General features: G+C 40.3%; 1 protein-coding gene across 2 annotated transcripts in view; it reads right to left on the bottom strand.

Annotated features, from left to right (window-relative positions):
- RELN (reelin) overlaps positions 1 to 20441 on the bottom strand; it is a 293331-nt gene that overhangs the window by 245369 nt on the left and 27521 nt on the right. For both annotated transcript variants that reach the window (XM_066986910.1, XM_048068408.2), the window contains exon 2: positions 1734 to 1844. In XM_066986910.1, the coding sequence (XP_066843011.1) occupies positions 1734 to 1844 (111 nt within the window). The remainder of the gene's footprint in view (positions 1 to 1733; positions 1845 to 20441) is intronic.

Raw genomic sequence — 20441 nt, forward strand, 5'->3', positions numbered from 1 at the left:
TCGTCATTATGTTTGAAGATTTGTATTGACAAGCAAAACATGTTACTTCTAACCATGCCTGACTGTTTGCACATCACTTTGCCTTTCAGACTTACCCAACCCATAGGTTTGCATTTTCTTTTGGTCCACAGAATATGTGGAACCGATTTACTTGGTTATTTTACCAGCAATGGAATGGTCAAAGCAACACCTTCAGAGCTATACAGTGACCTTCAGCAAACTGAAACAGGCTATGTCTTTTCTCCTGTCACTCATCCCAAGGTAATATAAGGTCTGTCTGTGAAACACATTGTACCAGCCCCACTCTACAAATAAAGATACAAATTCAGGAAAAAATGCAGATCTACTTCCATAAATGCACAAAGTTATTAAGGTTCTTAAAATATTTTACTTACATTCCATTCTTTTTTTATTATTTAGATGTGATTAAACATGGCACGCATATCCTGCCTGGTGAGTTTTCAGCATAAAGTGAAAATCTCCCCAGTGACATGAACTAAAGACCTATTTTCTGGAAAGATAGGCTTGCCAGCCATTTGGTCCCTCAGAAATTTTCCATCCTCTCTTACCCTGACAGATCCCATTCACCTGGTAAAGAGTGTGGTGGGCAATGAGAAAGAACAGCACTGCTTCTTCCAGAAAAAAAAAAAAAATCTTTTTGTTCATTTTACCTTACTCAGTTTGAGGCTAATCATTGTGCTGTTCACAGGAGTAGAGCTGTTCTCAAGTTATTCCTGAACTCACATTTTAAAATAATGTGTTATTTACAACATGAGCTTACTTACATTGCACTTTTGCATTTATGACCAAGTGTATCACTTCTGTATGACATTCACAGGCCCAAGCAAGTTTCATATGCATTATAGCAGAGATAATTACAAGAAAACATCATCACCACCAGGTATTACCATGGCATCATCAAGATAAGGAGAAGACTGGAAGTGGAAGGTGAAAACATACAGACTGGATCTATTGGGGTGGGCTTCCTCCTTCAGCATAGATGATAATAGCTCTGTGAGGATAATTCCCCCTCCCTTCTTTTTCTTTTTTTGGAAGATTATTTGTAAAAATATAAAATATACTACCTAATAACAACCTGCTGAACATACAGTGGTAAATTACATACAGATATTTAGAAACTAGTTTTCAAAAGTGCTTGTCCTTAACACAGCTGGCTTGGCTTCTGCCACTGAGTGCAACAGCAGAACCTGAAGCATACAATAGTTTCGCAAAAAACTTTCCTGTAGCTTGTACTACAACTCTGTTTTTCCCACATGGAAAATAATTGTTTATATAAAATACATTGACCAGTATTCCAGTTTTAAGGAAGATACGATTGTTAAGTGGGTTGAAAAAGTAGATTGACATTAAGCTCAAAGGAATCAGCTTTTCAGTCCAAGAAGAGTTAAATGCTTGGAGATAAATGTTTTAGTTTATGCCAAATGGCACCCGATTTAGAAATGGCTGTTCTGCCCAGATCAGCTGCTCAGGTTTTTTCTCCTAAAATCCATATAATTCAGTATAGCAGTACCAGGGCTGACCAAAGACAGAGAAAGTGAAGGAAGGAATGCAAGCTGTCTAAAAGCTACCACTGCCTTATCACATCAACTTCCACTGACTTTCATGTGTTGTTGATTACTGAGTCTAAATAATAGCGTATGTTGTTATTGATGTTCTCCAAGACCAAGTACTAATTAGCCTGGGTTGCAGAACATGAATTACACCAGACTTACCAAATCCAAAAGCACTGGAACCACCAACACTCTGGGAAGCCTGAACACTGGTAGAGGTGTAGAGGCCAGTCACCAGTAAGCCATCAAAGAAGGTACTTGTTGAAATAGTCACTGAAACGAGAGAAATAAAATATGTGTAATTATTTACAAGCAGTATTTAAAATCCTACACACATTCTGTGAACAGACTCTTGCTGTTGACTTAGATCCCAGCTACACCTTCTGTACAACAAATTTGCCTAATTCCCCAATACTTACAACACTTCAGTGACTTTAAATTGGCTTTCCCATGTAATTTTCCCAAACAACTTGCTCAGCATTCAAGCTACGAGTGCCAAGTTTCAGTATGCACTTTTGCAACTTCCTCAGGGTTTACTTAAAGAAAATTGACTGTTTTAGAAGTAAACAACTGGTGTTTATTGGTGTTTGAGTCAGCTTCTATTCCTAAATGAATCATAAGTCATGTACCAGCAATCATCGACAGCAGGCACCAGACACAAACTGAGCATTACAACAGGATCTGAAATGAACATGTGAATAGCGGTGGTGGCCATCTCTACTTGGGAAGCTTCCTTTGTTAGCAGCACAAAACTAACCTATAAACCAGATATACCATAGAAACTAAATGCGTGAGTTAATAAAACATAGCACTGGAATATATGGCTTTTAAGTAATTGTCAAGACATTAGAATATAGTAAAAGCAATGAAATAACCAGTATTGCTTTGATATTGTTCTTTTGGGATTTGGAGTGCTACGTTACAGTTGTCGTATGTATTATAGTATTGTACACCTAAGTTATATGAGAGTCTGAGTCATTACAGATTACATAAATTTAAATAACTCATGAATGCATTTTTAAGAGATTCTTAGATATTAACAGTAAAGTAATCATCCAAATAACATCTACAAGTAACAATGGAATCTAGGTATTCTTTGTTAAAACTGACAGTGCTCGCGATATCTATTTACTTCTTATAAACACTAATTCTCACACCTTTATTTTGGGATCTTTCAGATTGTATCCCTCTACACATATTATCAGCTTCAGTGGTTCTGTCTTGGAAGAACCTAAATTATTCAGTGATAGGTTTTTCCCATTATATAAATGCAATACCCTTTATAGCCAGAGTGACTTCTCCGACTTCTCTCGGCAGCACACAACATTTTGCTTTGTAATATCCTATCCGTATACCTCTGAACTGAAAATCAGAACAAGGAAATTTTATCCCCCTGCCCCCACCCCAAAAAAATTAGTTTGCTTTACAATTAGGTAAATTTTATTCTCTTTCTCTCCTGATCTTTGTCATCCTTTTCTATGTTATTTGTTGTTAATCTTTACATATGTTTATTTAAATGTGGCATAAACTACATTGCAAATCTATCTCCTCGCATATAGGACTTCTTTCTTTCTTTTTTTTTTTAACTGTATAAATTAACAAGGGCAAAGAACCTGAAAGGAGATCAAAACAAAAGCACAAAAACATTTCACTGCTGAAGAAGAGTCCCGTAACTTGTAGCTTGGTATACTGAGTTACCACCCAGGTTCTGCTTTTATACTTTAATCCCTTAACACACAGAGATCAGTACTTGACAAGATTGCTGGTAAAGTCTGACCTCTCTTTGCTTCATGTTCCTCCTCCCCAAATTGTTTTGTCTTGCTGTAACAGCATGACTGGGCAAGGAACTGAAGCACAGTTCAGTGAGGTGACTCTAAGTATGTTTACTGGTGAAGTACATGTAGCGATGTAACATTCATTTTTATTTTTTAAATCCAAACAGTCATGCAGTGTGTCATTCAGGCTACATTGGCTAAAACTTACTGTTAAATATCTAAAGAACATGCAAACATTGACAGTGGCTTAATTTGCTCTGAGCAGAGGGGTAATATATACCATATTCAATTTATTCTTCAACACTTTGTGTTTAATTAACTTACTTTCTTTGATTATTTGATAGTATACTCAATAATTCCTGAAACCAACTTTTCTGCTCCCAAGACTCCAAATCTCTGTGTTTTACAATAGACGTTTCCGCTGAATGCAGACTGCAGATTCAGAGCCATATGCTCAATTTTTAAGAAGTGGTCACTTCTAAGATATGTGTTAAAAAAAAAAAAAAAAAAAAAAAAAAAAAGCAAAAGAGACTAGACTTTTAGAAAATAAAAGAAGTATTATAGAGGGAAGAAGAAAATCAAACAAGCAAACAATGAATTCTTCCTCTTTTGATGATGAAGCGGTGAATAATGAAGAACCTTTTCTTCCCTTTGTGCTTTTATAACAACAAAAAGGCAAAACATATGTTGAAAAAATATGCCTCTGTGTTATTTTTGAAGACTTGGCAAAACAGTCAGCAAAAAGCATTCATAGAAGGGCACTGGGCCAGTACTTTGCTGCCATTTTGTTTCCCTGTGGGGAAGCATCTTATTCTTTACTGAATAGGATATAATGCAAAACCCTACTGTGAACAGGTGACCAGTTTCTCTCTGGGAAAGAAGTGATATTTTACAATGCCTGCATTTGATTTTGGACATATTTGTGTGATTGTCAACCCTCATTTTACATGAGCATGTAATAGGTCAATTTTTATTGTTGAAAAATTTCCAACACAGTATGGCTCCCTCATTAAGCCTCTGGGAAACTGCACAACACCTCTAGCACATTTTTTAAAAACAGAGCACTAGGCTGTTATTATACACGTGTCATACATTTCAGAATAATTTCATAGTTCTTCAAGAGGAAAAAAATTAATCATGACACTCTCAGTGATGATTTTTTCTCTGTCCAGTGGTGAAATACATCAGATTCCCATAAAACGAAAGAAAACACACACCGTGCCAAGTGCTAACAACCAAGACCAGCAACAGGACCGTGGCTTTATTTGGGGCTAGGGCTTGTTGCTGAGGGCTCTCAGCTTCCCCTTCCAAGATCCATAAAAATATTCTTCTGAGATCCCATCCATCAGGCTTTGTTTCTGCCTCTACCTTGGCGCATGCTGTATGCAGTTGATGGCAAATATCTGGCTCTTCAGGAGTGCAGAGCGATGCTGAGGACCACCTGGACCGTGGACAACACCTGGAGGTGCACAACTGCACCAGGCACCCGCACTTGGTGGGCAAGGGGGGCCTGGTGCAGACCCAGCACCCACCCAGCGGCACCTGGTGGTCCACACAGCTTCCACAACACCAAACAGGGCTCCTGAAACAATTGCATGAAGTAGTGCTTTGAAAGGGGGTGGCAGAAAGGAGAACAAGGAGTCCCCACGCCATCCTCCACAACACCCTCCTTGGGAGGAGAATTTGGGTGAGCACAGAAGTGAGGAGCCCTCCCCAAACCTGAGGACTGCCCAGGTGGGCAAAGGGGACATCAGCCATGCCATCCCATCCTGGCTGCTGCCCTGGGGCAAGTGGGGAGCCCCGGCTGACTTCTCTCACCCAGCGGACTGGGGAGAGGAAGGCAGTTTGTGAAAGAGCAGCGAGCCCACAGCACAGCTGTGTAGGGAGCCCTCGGCTGCCCCGAAATAACCCAGTGACAGGGACTGAGAATATCTTCCCGGGGAGGACGTACTCAAGGCTCTCATCAGGCAACAACATGATGCAAATATTAGAGGTGATGCTGGTAACTGCTACTTTAGCAGTTGCCCAATATTTCCGATTATAAGCCTCTATTTTCAGATCCTTAGATCTTTGCCAAGTTTTACCCTCTTGGGCTTTTTTTTTTTTTTTTTTTAATTATTTTATTTTTCATAGGTGTCTGCCTCACACTGATTGAATTATTTGAAGGAGAAGAAAATTCATTCAAACACTTCATTCATTTCTGAGATGAGGTTAGAGGAAAAGATTGCATTGCCCCAGCAGAAAATTTCCAGTGTTCTTTGCTTTCATCAGCTCCTTCTCTCCAAAGGAACTGGAATTTCAAAAGGGTATGGCTTTGGTGTAAGAGATGTACTCCAAGTTTGGACAAAGTATAAACACATGGAAAAATTCAGAGTTCACATATGTTCAATGGAAGCATTTTCATTTTTAGCATCTAAATATTTCTGGAGATTCTGTCCTCATTTAGCACTCTCAGAGTGCTTGGTGATTTGGGTGCTGACTCAGAGCTTGTTGAAAAAAATTCTGTGAAATATATTTTGGTCTGGCTACCCTGCTTTGTTGGAGCAGAAGTACTTGATGGAGACTTCAGTTCCGGTGATCTTTTTATCTGGGAAGTTTCTCAGTGTTTTAAAGCAGAAAGTGATGCCAGCTGGTTGGAAAGAAAGGGCAAAAAGGAGGGATCTTAACCAGAAGTCTAAGCCTTCTGATGAAAAAAATATCAATTCAGCAGAATATCATTTCGCAAAAAGCTCAAAAAAATGCAAAATGTCACAAGAATGAAGTTGCCCCTAAAGTTGGACCAACACCATCCCTGATAACTTAAGGTCAGGAGACACAAAAGCGAATCTGAGGGCAGGAGAACAGCAAGTGAACTGGGATGGGGAAGGTGGTTACTCTGGGAGGAGTGCAGTGAATAGGAGAGGAGAGACTTTTTGGAGAAGATCTGGGGAACGATGGAGAAGAAGGGACCATGCCTGGACAAAGCAGCAGTGAGAAGGTGATGGAAAGGAGGAGATTGGATCTGTAGCAGTGGGCTGGAGACACTGGAGATGTTTAGCACGAGGGACTGAAACAGTGACTGGGGGAGAGAGCAGGCACGCAAACATCCATAAAACACAACAGCAAAGGTGGGTCACCCTCTCACTCGTGTGTCATCTGCTACTCCACCTTCTGAATCACAATAACAGTGTTTGAATGAAAAGGTTCTGCACCCAGGGGGTGGTGGGGCACTGGGACAGGCTCCCCAGGGCAGTGGGCACAGCACTGAGCTGCTGGAGTTCAACAAGCATTTGGACAACGTCTTCAGACACATGGTCTGATTTTTGGGTGGTTTGTGTGGAGCCAGGGGTTGGACTTGATGATCCCTGTGGCTCCCTTCCAACTCAGGATATTCTATGATTCTAGTGATGGATAAAAAAAATTTCAGGTCACAAATAATGTAGATATGAATACATGGGTTAGGTGGAAAATTTCAGTTTATTTTGCAAAAGCCTAGGAAATGGCTCCACAAAAACAGCAGTATATCAAGGGAAATACCACAGAAGTATCCACCAGTGCCACCTTGCCCTACTTTTCTTTCTGTGCAATGGTTGTTATCACACAACTTTTTCAGACAACGGCATTTCTGGGAATCGTGAGGCCCGCAGCTAAATTTTCTACACACAGGCATGCACACACACATAATTGTAGAAAATTGCTGAATGCAGCTCCCTGAATGCTCAGCACATGCACGCTGCTGTGCTCTCCTAGAGTCATCACAGAGACAGCCATTCAAGCAGGCAGGCTGGCCTGATCCTCCAGGGAGCGGTGGGGTGCTACTTCACCGGTGCTACTTCAGCCGAGGGGATGAGGCAGCCAGAGATGCCTCACGCTTCACACAGCAGGGTTCTGCCAAGCCCTAGCCTTGGTGCCTCCCATGGGACCAGGAGCAGTGACACCTCCAGCAATGCCGGGGGCTGACACGTCTCGAGGAGGAAGCAGGTCACGAGGAAGGAGGCTGGCAAAGCTGCTGCTGCACGTGCACCACAGGTGGAGGTAGCAGCGTAACAGCAGGCTTTGAACTGCAGTCATTTTCAGATATTTCTGAGAAGCTTGGCCTATGAACATCATGTTCAATGCCTTTTCAGTGTTACATGCTACACATGATGTTTAATACTATAGAAATCTATTAATCTGTATAAGTACTTGCATAAAATTTGCCTTATGTTCTCCTGAGGGACCAATTTACTCTCCTAAACTGTAGCTGCATTTTGATTGATACTCAAAATGCTTAAAATACAGACAATGTATCTAAACTCTAAAGGCATAAAAACTGCTCGATGGACAAAGCAGATCATCCCAGGAGATACATAGCAGTGACAGGTCTTACTGAATTTGGTCTTTAGCATCAGCTAAATGTCACTAAGAGGGCTGATACATGCAGAAATTCTACTGAATTTGCAGCTGCTATTGTTGGCAGTAAGTTTAAAAAGGACTAGATATAGAGATGCAGATATGACACGGGAAACAGCATGAGTGGAGACTTAACAGAGTTCAAGAAAGTATTAATAAAGACAAGAATCTTTGAAGCCACATATACTGTTTATGTAAGTCAAGTCACATAGCCTCAGTGTAAAACTGCAATTTTCTAGACCATGAAGAAAACAGAAAAGTAGTTTGAAATGAGAAATGGCATCACTGCAGACAGCAGACCTCCCAAAATGAGACTTTCTTACATTAAAGCAAGGACAGGCAGTTTTTAAGGTTCTTCCAAAGGTCAAAGCCAGTTCCTTATAATACTGCAATACTGCATCACAGCACACCAGGGCCATGGTTGGAAACTTTCCTCTTAAGACAATAAATTACTTGTACTGAGGCCATTCTCTTTTTCTTTTTCTTTTTTTTTTTCTTGACTCCTCAAAAAATATATCCATCTCCAAGTAATGTAAGTCAGGTGTGCAATGGCACTCATCAGAGAGGCTGCTCTTCTACAATGCCATCACTTTCACAGGCAACTACAAAAGAAATGGAGACTGACAGCAAATCCAGCAGAGTCTGTCAATGTCACACTGCGTTTAGAGCCAAGCAGAGATTAACACTCCCTAAAGCAGTCAGCAGTGGGAACGCAATCTGGAGACAGCATACATGGGACTACCCCAGCTCGCACGCTTGCATGCAAACACACTGACTCACTTATTCACCTCAAAAGATGAAGAACAACCAACTCATGAGCAAATTGGAGGATTCACCTAGGAGACCAGCAGAGATACTCCATCCTCCAAATCTCATTTTCTACAGCCTCATTGGCAGATAACACATGTGGTTCAACCCTATCGATGACATTCCTGTAGGATCCAGGCAGACAACATGCCAGGAGAATGACAACGGGGACACCAAAGCTAACACACCTTCTCCAGTCACCACTCCCAAACAACATCTCTCTGTCTAGCATTTAGAGTAAGTCACAGCTATTGTCACAATTCCTTAAAAACACCTGGTATATCATGTGCTACCACCTCATGCCAGGATAGTCACCTAGTGCTGCAGGTTCTCCTCGCAGATGAGAAAAGCACCAGCTCATTGCAGTAAGCGGAGTGGAGACAGCTCTACCATGAACACATTCCCACCACAGCACCAGGACTGGCCCATGGTCGGGCAGTAGGGCTGCCCCTGGCATGGGAGCAGCAGCCCAGCGGGCACAATGTGCTCTGGCTGGGGTGTGCGCTGCTGGCTCCCTGCCTCTTGCCACTTCTGGGCAATTCCACGTCAACACAAGCCTCTTGAAAGCCTGCACTGTGCTCCCTCTGTTCTGAATTTTGCCTTTCGGGTTTGCGCACCATGGCTCTAAAAGTAAACATGAGGTACCAAACACAGGCTCAAGTGTAAACCCATCCCACAATGTAGTACTGCCTTTGAGGGCATAAAAACTACCAAGCCCATTCCTTAAAATACCAGACCACTCTCTGAAATGTCAACTACGGATGAAGTGGCTAGGAAGAAGACAATAAGCTCCAATGCCTTGTTCAAATGCACACTGTTTAGACACCGCCATGACAAGTAATCTAAAAATACACAGGTAGTTTTAGTGGTGTGCATTCAAAAGAGTGTGTGGATAAATGCATTTGTAAATTAATAGTGGAGCATCCATTGTTATGTGAATTCAGAAAGTGCACGCACTTAATTGCACACAGAACTGTATTAGTACAAAAGGTGAAAATTTTGAAGAAATAGTGACAGGTATGTTGACATCATACTAATCTTTACTTCACAGAAATACTTTTCTTTTGAAAGAAAGCAAAATCTAGGAACTCACAATTACGCAACAATTTCGAATACAAATGCCAGACAGATACCTAAGAGCTGTGTGAGTCACAGGTCTACACCTCATCCAGCAAAAACAAAAGCAGAATAAAGCCATGGGATTCTTACTCATACTGGTTTTGATTTTCACCAGAGAGGAGAGGAATTCAAAAAAGAAAGTTATTTTGGCATGGTTTAATACACAAACGTAGGTGAGGGATGGCATTCTTACAAATGAAAATCTTCTCACTTAAGTGCTTTTCCAAGCCCCTACCAATATAGTAAGCTCGCACCAGTGAACTTTCCTTGAAGGTGGACTGATGGCACATTGAACAGTACCATCGCTAACCTGCGATGCCTTCGTCAACAGCTGCACTTACCAATAGGTTTTGGGAGGAGAGAAGAAAATTGCACAGGTTTTGAACTTTATCCTAGACAGCTTATACTCAAACTAAGTATTGCTTTGCATTATGTTACTGGTTTCAATGATTCTGCCCAGTACTCCATCAAATCTCTTTGTCTCGATTCCTTTCCTAAATTGGTAATAAGCAACAGAAAACTGAAAATAGATTGCAGATGTGTGGCAAGATGTCGGTAACATGATATACAGAGACATCATTTGTCAATGATGCAAGGAGAAGCCTATCAGCCTTGTGAAAGAACTATTTGCAGAGACATTACTTATAACATCTTTTTGAAAGTTCCTAACAAGACAGTTCTAATGACATCAGCAGAAATATAAGCAGAGTTTATTCTTATATGCCTAAACTACAAAGGATTGGTCATTTTTTTAAAACAGCTGAGATACTACAGAGACTGCATCTCACTAAAAGTGAAGAGTTCAATTGCTAGACCTGTGAAGAGCCTTACAAAATCAGACACAGGAGCCTGACTTCTCAGGCATCAAAATCCCTAACTTAAATTTGTGTCACAATAGGTACCTAAGGATCTGTTTCTGACCATAGCCAAAGCTATCAGAAACTTGGCAAGGCTGAGCAGCAAGGTAATTCATTCATCTGTCATGGAAAAAGCAAATTGAATCACAGAATCACAGAATCATCTAGGTTGGAAGAGACCTCCAAGATCACCCAGTCCAACCTCTGACCTAACACTAACAAGTCCTACACTAAACCATATCACTAAGTTCAACATCTAAGCGTCTCTTAAAGACCTCCAGGGATGGTGACTGAACCACTTCCCTGGGCAGCCCATTCCAATGCCTAACAACCCTTTCAGTAAAGAAGTTCCTCCTAATATCCAACCTAAACCTCCCCTGGCACAACTTTAGACCATTCCCCCTCGTCCTGTCACCAGGCACGTGGGAGAATAGACCAACCCCCACCTCGCTACAGCCTCCTTTAAGGTACCCATAGAGAGCGATAAGGTCGCCCCTGAGCCTCCTCTTCTCCAGGCCGAACAATCCCAGCTCCCTCAGCTGCTCCTCGTAAGACTTGTTCTCCAGACCCCTCACCAGCTTCATCACCCTTCTCTGGACTCTCTCGAGCACCTCGATGTCCTTCTTGTAGCGAGGGGCCCAAAACTGAACACAGTACTCGAGGTGCAGCCTCACCAGAGCTGAGTATGGGGGGACAATCACTTCCCTAGACTTGCTGGCCAAGTTGTTTCTTATACAAGCCAGGATGCTGTTGACCTTCTTGGCCACCTGAGCACACTGCTGGCTCATATTCAGCCGACTATCAACCAGTACTCCCAGGTCCTTCTCTGCCAGGCAGCTTTCCAACCACTCATCTCTCAGCCTGTAGCTCTGCTTGGGGTTGTTGCGCCCCAGGTGCAGGACCCGGCACTTGGCCTTTTTGAACTTCATGCGGTTGACAAACACAGTGGCATAGCCCAGAGACCTGACAGAGGAGGGATCAGACTGGCCACTGCCATAGCAGTCTGCTTTCTAACCAGCAAATGGGCAATTAAGGCTCTCATCTAGGTCAGAGGATTCAAACCTGAATTTACCAAGTGAATATCCTAAAATATTTTAAACTCCAGTATTTGTGTGGCTCAGCCACTGACCCTCAGCTGCAGGCATTGCATTTTGTATGGGAAAACTGAATATTGACTGGTACAGAGAAAGGCTTGCTCTTTATTCCCACGTTTGGGACCACTTTCTTGGAAGGAAGAGGTTGAGTTTTCAGTCAGTGGACCAGTGAATATGTGCTACTGCTATATAAAGCTCCTGAGAACATCACATCTGTTTATGTCACCCCATTTAGCCTGTAAATCTCACCCTAATGTAGATGTCTAAAACAGGCCAGATGAATCACACTTGAGAAATGCCTGTTTCTCTCCAACGGCTGTAAAGGGAGCCTAGTCTGTAAAGCTCAGCTATAGATGTCATCACTGAAGATGCACAAACTGAGATGAATCCCACCCAGAGCCACACACAGAGAGTAACTTATTTACCCAATGTCTATTTCAATGTCCAACTATTGTCCACGTGAGTAGGAGCTGAGCAGCCTGAGTTGGAATGAAGCATCCCAGCACCCAGAGCTCACCCGAGGACACTACAGTCAATGACTATCTTTATCTTCTTTCCTGTGTTATTCCAAATATACCAGTAATGCTTAGCAACTTAGCAAGCACTGTTGTAGCACTGAGAAGCTCCAAAGCACACCAGCAAATGCCTGTTACTCCATCTGATAACTCACAGAGCCCTGAACAGCATTAATGAAGACTGAGCAGTAAAAGCAATAATCTGGATGTGAAACAAAATCCATGTCACAAAAACATACATCAGCTGTGACTTTAAAAACGGTGTCTGGCAAAAGTTAGCAACAGCCAAATTTCAACCACTGAATGATACTGCATCCCATAGCCAAAACAAGAACAATCATCTCAATACTATTCACCGTAGCAATTACTGAGGAAGGCCACTTATAATTTTAGTTTATGAAACACAAAACAAACCATATTATTTGTTAAAATGCACTTCTGTGAAACAAACTATTGTTAATATGAAAGTTAGTAGCATGACATAGGAGCCAGCCACATACACTTTAACAATACTTACATGGTGGTTAGACTTAAACAATTGTGAAAGATATTTCACAAGCCATAATATATTATTTCTCTTGTCCAAAATGCCATGAGTGGCTGTGAGGAGTGCCAGAGTCATTCCTAGACCTCACTATCTGCCGGGGATGAGCCTGGCCAGAGGCTGAGCACGAGCTGCTCTCAGGGGAGGGGCGGATGGAGGCACTGCATCATCCCTGCCACTGGCCACCCCATGCACCCTGTGGCCACCCTGCCAGCAGCCTCTGTGGAGCAGCAAATGAAAATAAATTTCCCTCAAATTTTGAAATTGGCTTGATAATTTTAAAATATAAATTCGTTTTTAAAATATTATCCTATACCAAAGGCTTTCCAACTTTCAACCTAAAACAAGTTTTTCAATGGAATTAAGGGAACAGAAGGACAATTCCTCACTGACAGAGTAATGGACACCTAATGATGTCCATGGGAATAGTGACAGAAGATTCCAAATTATGCTGGTGTAGGTTGTGAAAGCAGAAACCAATCAAATATCCTAATCAAGATAAATCTTCTGGAGATGATAACACCTTATGCATAACAAATAACTACGTTGGAACAATGTTGTGCCTTTATTCAGTAATCACCAATTTTCTTATTGAGTTTTGAATTCACATTTTGTCATGATTCTATGAAATGTGCCAACATAAGATTTCTCTTAAAAAGATTAAACGTTATTGTGATTATCTTCATTTTTTTTTACTCTAAGCCTGAGAATATTGACCTCTGTTTTGAAGCCTAACCTTATTTTTCATGCCTTTCAAGTTTATGTGAGGTTGCCTGTTTGATACTCACACATGAAAATTTCATATTGTTGGCTGTGCTCTCAATAAATTATTAAAAAGGTCTGAATATTACTGCAGTGTTCAGATTTTCAGAAGAGTTTAGTAAATCCCTTTATTCTAGTGTCCTCAAAAGAGAAACAACTACTCAAAACACAACTAACATTAGAATTAAAAAAAATAAAACAAAGGCTTGCTTGGAAGAAAGCAAGTATTCTTTGCTATTGGGAATTTATTATAACTTGGTATCTAAAAATTTGCAAGAATTTTTGTCTGAACTTTAGCTAAGGAGGCATACAGACAAAAACAAAGCTGTTGAACAAGTTCACCTCGGGCTGAAAGAATACAAATCCTCTTACAGACACATGAATTATGATAAGCAAATATAGTGAAGGGCATGAGTTTGAGTGATACTGACTAATTAGGAAATATTTTCAAATTAAAATATACACATGCAGTCTTCTTTCATAACTACTCATCTGCAATATAAAACATAGCCCTAGATAAATAGAAGACAATAGCTCTATCATTTCCTAAGCATCCTGAAAGAAATTCTCTATAGATTGTCTCCTCCAATTACATATTTTTATAGATTTAAAAATAATGGAACAGGTCAGGTTCTTCACTGCTTTAGCACATCTTTAACTTTGGAAACATACTGGGATGTTAGAAACAGCCTGCTTAAGGCCTGCTTGCTACTCTTAAAGTGTGTAAATAATATTTATCCCAGTCTTAATACACTGCAAAATTATAATGGTTCTTTATAATATTTATTACTTGTTGCCTAGTATTAGTGCAAATGACAGTGATTGCAAATCTACAAGAACTCTTATGACAAGTTTCAAATTCATCCAACATTAGTTTTTGGAAAACACTCTATAGAGCAGAAGTTCAGAACTGTAAAGCATCTTTAGCTGGTGTGACATACAAAAGCTGGGATGCTAAAATTCACTTCAGCTGCATAAAGGCAGGTGCCTATGACGCACCCTGAGGAAAACACAGAAAGGTAGCAAGTACAGCGCAGGCCACGTGGCAAGCTCTGCCCTGGTGAACTGGCAGGCAAGGGCCAGGGGACACTCTGCAGTATCACAAATGGCACTACAAATTTATTTAGGGAACTGAATGGTATCACTGGGCTGGCCAAAAGACCCATCCAGCCTAGTTGCCCTGAGCCCAGCCAGCTGCTTATGCCTTGGAAGGAATACAAGAACCTGGGCAAACAGAGAACAAGCCCTGCATCCTCTCCACATGTACTCCCATCCACAGGTATAGTGGGTTGTGACAAATAATAGTTGCCAAGGAAGCATGGAATTGTTCATTTAGATAACTTCATTTGTACTTTCACAGCTTCAGGTGGCAAATATCTCCATGATTAGTAATGCATCTCCACGAAGATGCATTACACAGCTAAAAAAGGGACCTGGGGATGTTGGTGGGTAGCTGGCTGAATATGAATATGAGCCAGCAGTATGTTCAGGTAGCCAAGAAGGCCAACAGCATCTAGGCTTTTATTAGAAATAGCAGGCCAGCAGGCCAGCAGGACCAGGGCAGTGATTGTCCCCCTGCACTTGGCTCTGGTGTGGCTGCAACTCAAATACTCTATTCAGTTTTGGGCCCCTCACTACCAGAAGGACATTGATGTGCCAGTGTGTGTCCAAAGAAGGGCAACAAAGCTGGTGAAGGGTATGGAGAACAAGCCTTTAATGAGTGGCTGAGGGAGCTGTGGTTGCTTAGCCTGGATAAAAGGAGGCTCAGTGAGACCTTGTCGTGCTGTACAATTACCACAAAGGAGATTATAGTGAGGTGGGGGGTTGGTCTCTTCTCCCAAGCACCAAGTGATGAGATGAGGGAAAATGGCCTTAATTGTACATGTGGATGTTTAGGTTGGATATTAGGAAAAATTTCTTCACTGAAAGGGTTGTGACGAATTGGAACAGGCTGCCCGGGGAAGTGGTTGAGTCACCATCCCTGGAGGTCTTCAAAAGACATGTAGATGTGGTGCTGAGGGACATGGTTTAATGGTGGACTTGGCAATGTTATATTGAAGGTTGGACTAGATGATCTTAGAGGTCTTTTGCAACCTAAATGATTCTATGATTCTATCAGATGTTTTCCCTTTATTTTTTAAGCTCTCTGTTCTTTACATTTTCGCATTTTCAGTAAGGACAATTTTTTTTTTGATATTAGCATTTAACATTTATCTTAATAGACCAATGATCTTTAACAGATCTTCCACATCTTCCATAATCATCTCTTTTTCCAAGTTGATTAAACTTACTTCATTACATTCCCATTACGCGGGAAGTTGTTCCCTCTCTCATCATGTAATTTTACTGTGAGTTTTCCAGGCAACCAGATATGCCCATAACACCAAAATCTAGGAGTATCATTGTATTGCACACAAAGTGGTGAAATGATGCTGGTTGTTTTTCTTTTAATTTCTTTCCTCATAATTCGTAAGGTTTTATTTAATTTCATTTTTTTTTAATCTTGTGCTCAGCACTGAGGCGGTATGTTTGGAGATCCACTCCGAAGATCCCATCCCAAATGTTTATCATTAATTTTCCCTGTGCCCTCACCATTTTAACAGTAACGGTGAGCCTTATATTTGACTGCCCGGGACAGTGTGGTATATAATGTTTGTACCTTGTTATGAAAGCCCCACTATCACTTTGACCACGCTTAACTTCAGATGTCAAGCCATGACAATGACAGTTCTTCCTCATCAGCCTCAGTCCTCCCTCCCCACACTGGATTCCTTGCGTGAAATAATTCAAGCGAAAGCTGGCATACTGTTATAATTAGATTGTCAACAAGAGTGAGCTATAATGTTTCTGACTCCAGTTATCTTTAATTTATGTGTGCTTATCTTCCTTAAAACAGAGTAAAGACTGGAACGCACTGAGAGTTGCTGAGAGCCATGAGCAGAAGGAGTGGGACCAAAATACATGATGCTGATTATGGGAACAGGACACAAGAGTTTAAAAATGTGATTTAATTTTGTATGTATGATTCATGAAACAAAATAATTCTGTTTAAGCTCAGTCCTCCATTTAGCAGGTGCAGAATGTTATTTGAGGAGGACAAATAAAAGTTGGACAACCCCCATCTCCCCCTATAAACTGAAACAATACTATAAAATAGCCTAGAGGTTGATCGACATTTTAAGTTAAAGTACTCACTAGAGCAAATGGGGATTCATAAGGGAAAAGCTATAGTGTGGCTTATACTAAATATACAGTGGTATTTATACTGAATTTTGGCATATGAATGATGACTGGACTGTGACAAATGGTTATATAATCCTTTGACTGTATATGGCACATTAATATTATGAGGTCTAATAAATTAAAAATATTTATTTCTAAAAGTTCAAGACTGAACAATGTTGAAAAGAATCTGAAAAATAACAAAAGATCATCAGTCCCCTTGACACTTAAGAACATATCTAAATGAAAATTGGGTCAAAGTAATGAAAATAATGCGCTTAAGAAATAAAATGCCTAAAATAAAAGCACTACTAAAGCTCACTGGCATCTGTTTCTCTTATCTTTATGGATATTTGGCTTAATGGGTCAGAGGCAGAGATGAACACAGTAATACAATACATATGTTTATCCTTCACAATATAAGTCTTTACAGTGTCGTTTTCAAAAGCTGGGCATGCCAAGTAATTGACGACTACCACACAAATGGTAGGACTGTAGGTATATCATATTATGGTGGGTGGTTTGTTCTTTGTGTTAGGTTTGTTATAATGGTCAACAACTTAGCAAGAAAGACCGAGGGCTAGAGCAGCAGGACTGTGGCAGGCTGTGATTAAGAAACATTTGGCAGGGCTCTGGGGGAAAAAATCCACAAAGTGCCTTTTCTCTATTTTACTTGGGCAAAGGATTGGATCTGAAGATAAAAGAGGTCCCTTCCAGAATCCTGTTTCTAGACGCTTTCTAGCAGGTGTTTTACCACCTTTAAATACTCACAAAAACCTGAGCTTGGCACTCTGAAAAAGCAACCAAGTCAAGCCATGCACACACAGAAAGAATAAAGTGCAGCACAATGACTTCTGTTGGATTAATTTGTCAATATTACTTATTTGTTTGTTAGACACTTTTTATACACAGCTAACTCCCAAACGGTCACTTTAAATTCTTAAAAAATGAGGGGGAAGAAAAAACAAAGTAACAGGATGGTTCTTGTCCCTGCTGTACACAACCATCCCAGATAATACCAGTACAAATTCTCCAAGCCATTAACAGATTTTTAACTAATCAGTTCATGTCCTCTTTCCATGCTGAAATTCTTTCTGCTCCAAACATCCCAGTGAAAGAGATAAGTATTCACAGCCATGTCCCTGCTATGACTCATATCTTGTTAGAACAGAAACATGCTCTTGGCTCTGAGGAAAAAAAAAATCCCACAGCTGCCCGGTTTGATCTGCTGCAAGCCTGCAGCTCCCCGGGTTGTGTGCTGCTGTGTCACTGAGGTCTTCATGTCCCACTAGAGACAATTACTAATAAGCACCTCCAGAATAAGTGATGCTCTTCATATTACTACAGGACAGCAAGGGCTAAAACCATAAATATGCCAACCCTAGCATTTCAACGCAGCCTTGATAGTTTTCATGCAAGAAATCAGCAGAGCAACTTAATGTCTTAGTGTTATTGCTCAGAGCAGGCTCACCTTAGTTGGAGACATGAGTCAGTGAGGTTGAACGGAGCTATGACATACCTTGTATTTAAGGGCTTTGGGGTTGGGAGGGTTTGGTATAAAACATGCTCTTTGGCAGTAAAGGGTTTGAGGATGGCTGTGACAAATGTGGTAAATGGGTGGGATATCACATGGCATCTTCTGTTACTATGTTGACCAATGCTTATCTGAGATTAGAAACTTCATTCTTTCATCCCAATTTGAAAAGGATCCATAAATTCATCTACGCCATAGGAAAGTCAGCTACCTGGCAAACTAAGATGTATGACTACTGCAGCCATTCTCTGAGAGGAGAGGTAGTTAGTAACAGGTAGCACTGAATCGCCAAAATAACTTGTACTGGTCTCCTAAACAAGGAGACAAACTGTCCAAGAGCCACAAGAGCTAGCAGAGTTGTGCCAGAAAATCCTTGAAGAGCTTTTTACCTTCCTAGATTGTCTTCTTCAGTTATCCGCTAAAAACTTTAAAAGTAAAACAAAACTAATAGAATTAAATAAGAGGCACCATCTTCTTCAGAAGTGACAAAGTTAAATGAGTGTATTTGATGCAAATATCACTGGATAAACGCAACATAACACTGGGAATGCAGTTACATCCACAGATCCTAACTGGTTGTTGTGTGTCCCATTACGTGACAACTGTTTGCTCCACTGAATAAAATGAGTGACCAAATAAGCTCCCAGGGAGCTACCCAGAATAAGACCAGTGGTAGTGCAGACATACTAGCAGGTTCACATCTTAGCTAAATGTTGACATTATTTTTCAAAACCCCCATTCCAGTATGAAAATAAAGAAAGACATCACAATAAGCATCCCCTTGGATTATTAAGGTCCAGGCAGAAGCATCATCAATATGTTGTGATGGGTTTAAACCCCAGCATCCCTTCCCACAAAACAACTAAGAGGAAAAAATACCCTGTTGTGACTTCACCAATAGATACCCATACTTGGAAGCAAATTCTGACCAACTGGTCAGAAGAAACGTGCCTGAATATGGAAGAGAAACGATTACCTTGAGTAAAACCAGAGAAACCTACTTATGTGAAGACTATACTCTAGTTTTACTACAGATGCCTGAGTTTGGACCATTAGGGAAGTCGTGTTTTGGGAAAAAATGGCAGAAGTCTCTGGGACATCTTCAGTGCATCCTTCTAATTCAATAACTAAAGCACACAGAGTAGTCATATCATGTCATACATTTAAAAGAGCTATTTATAATTGAATTAGGTACATATAAGTAGACTGCATCTCAGAAATCACATTCAATACTTTCTTCCACTTCTGTCTTTGATATTCTATGGTTGATTCAAGTAACAACTCTGGCATCTGTCTAATCTTCACAGTGTTGCACAAGGAAGGAGAATCAGATAAGTAGAGGTTGGTATAGAAACAGATATCTGGATATATGGTGTGGTCTGCACAACAGTTGGGATGCCCTCTGTACCATACAAACAAAATAGGTAATAGATAGAAGTCAACAAGAGTGCACTGAAAGATTTAAAAAAACCACAAACATATTCTAGTAATCCACCCCAAAGACAAATGAACATCCTTCTGCTTAAGCATCCTAAGAAACTTGGACTTTGAACTTTTGCTAAAAAAGATTCATCTATATCTATTAGCAATAAATATGTAAATGCTAATATTATTTCAACATTTATTGTTGATAATGAAATTTGAAATACTGAAGCATTTTTAAAAGACTGAAATACTTAGAAATTCATAAGTGATTAAATGTTCTTACTATGTGTTTTTTTCTTTCCTCAGAAATGAAATACTTTGATCTACCCAAGTGTCATTTCAGCTTGTAATTGAACATTTCAGTTCATTTTGTTGAACTGATACAAAAACTTCAGGTTTTATTTATATAAGCATTTAACTGTCCTTTCCAAACACTTTGCACTGAGTGCCCATCTCTCACACTTAACAGTCTAGTTAATATGTCTAAACTACTGAAAGAGTAAAAGCAGCAAGATCCTAACCAGAGCCTTTGTGATACCACATGCCAAAACAAGATAATGCAGTTTAATCTTGAGGCTACAAAAAACAAAGTATATTTAATTATTTTACTTAAATGCACATTTTTTTACTGGAGTCAAATTCTCCCTTTGAAAAAATTTGTTTTCCAAATTAAAAAAAAAAAAAGTTAAGAAAAAGGATTTTTTCCAAGAAAAGTTTTCATTCTGCAAAAGTTGCATTTTCTAATATAAATCATTCCTGCTGGAACTGTTTTTATTCCATTTCTTAGAGGGCAAAGGTACACTTTACCTCTACTGTACTGTAATAACTCTTTACGAAATGTTTTT

Source organism: Anser cygnoides, chromosome 1 (genome assembly GCF_040182565.1).
Source record: "Anser cygnoides isolate HZ-2024a breed goose chromosome 1, Taihu_goose_T2T_genome, whole genome shotgun sequence".
Lineage (NCBI taxonomy): Eukaryota > Metazoa > Chordata > Aves > Anseriformes > Anatidae > Anser > Anser cygnoides.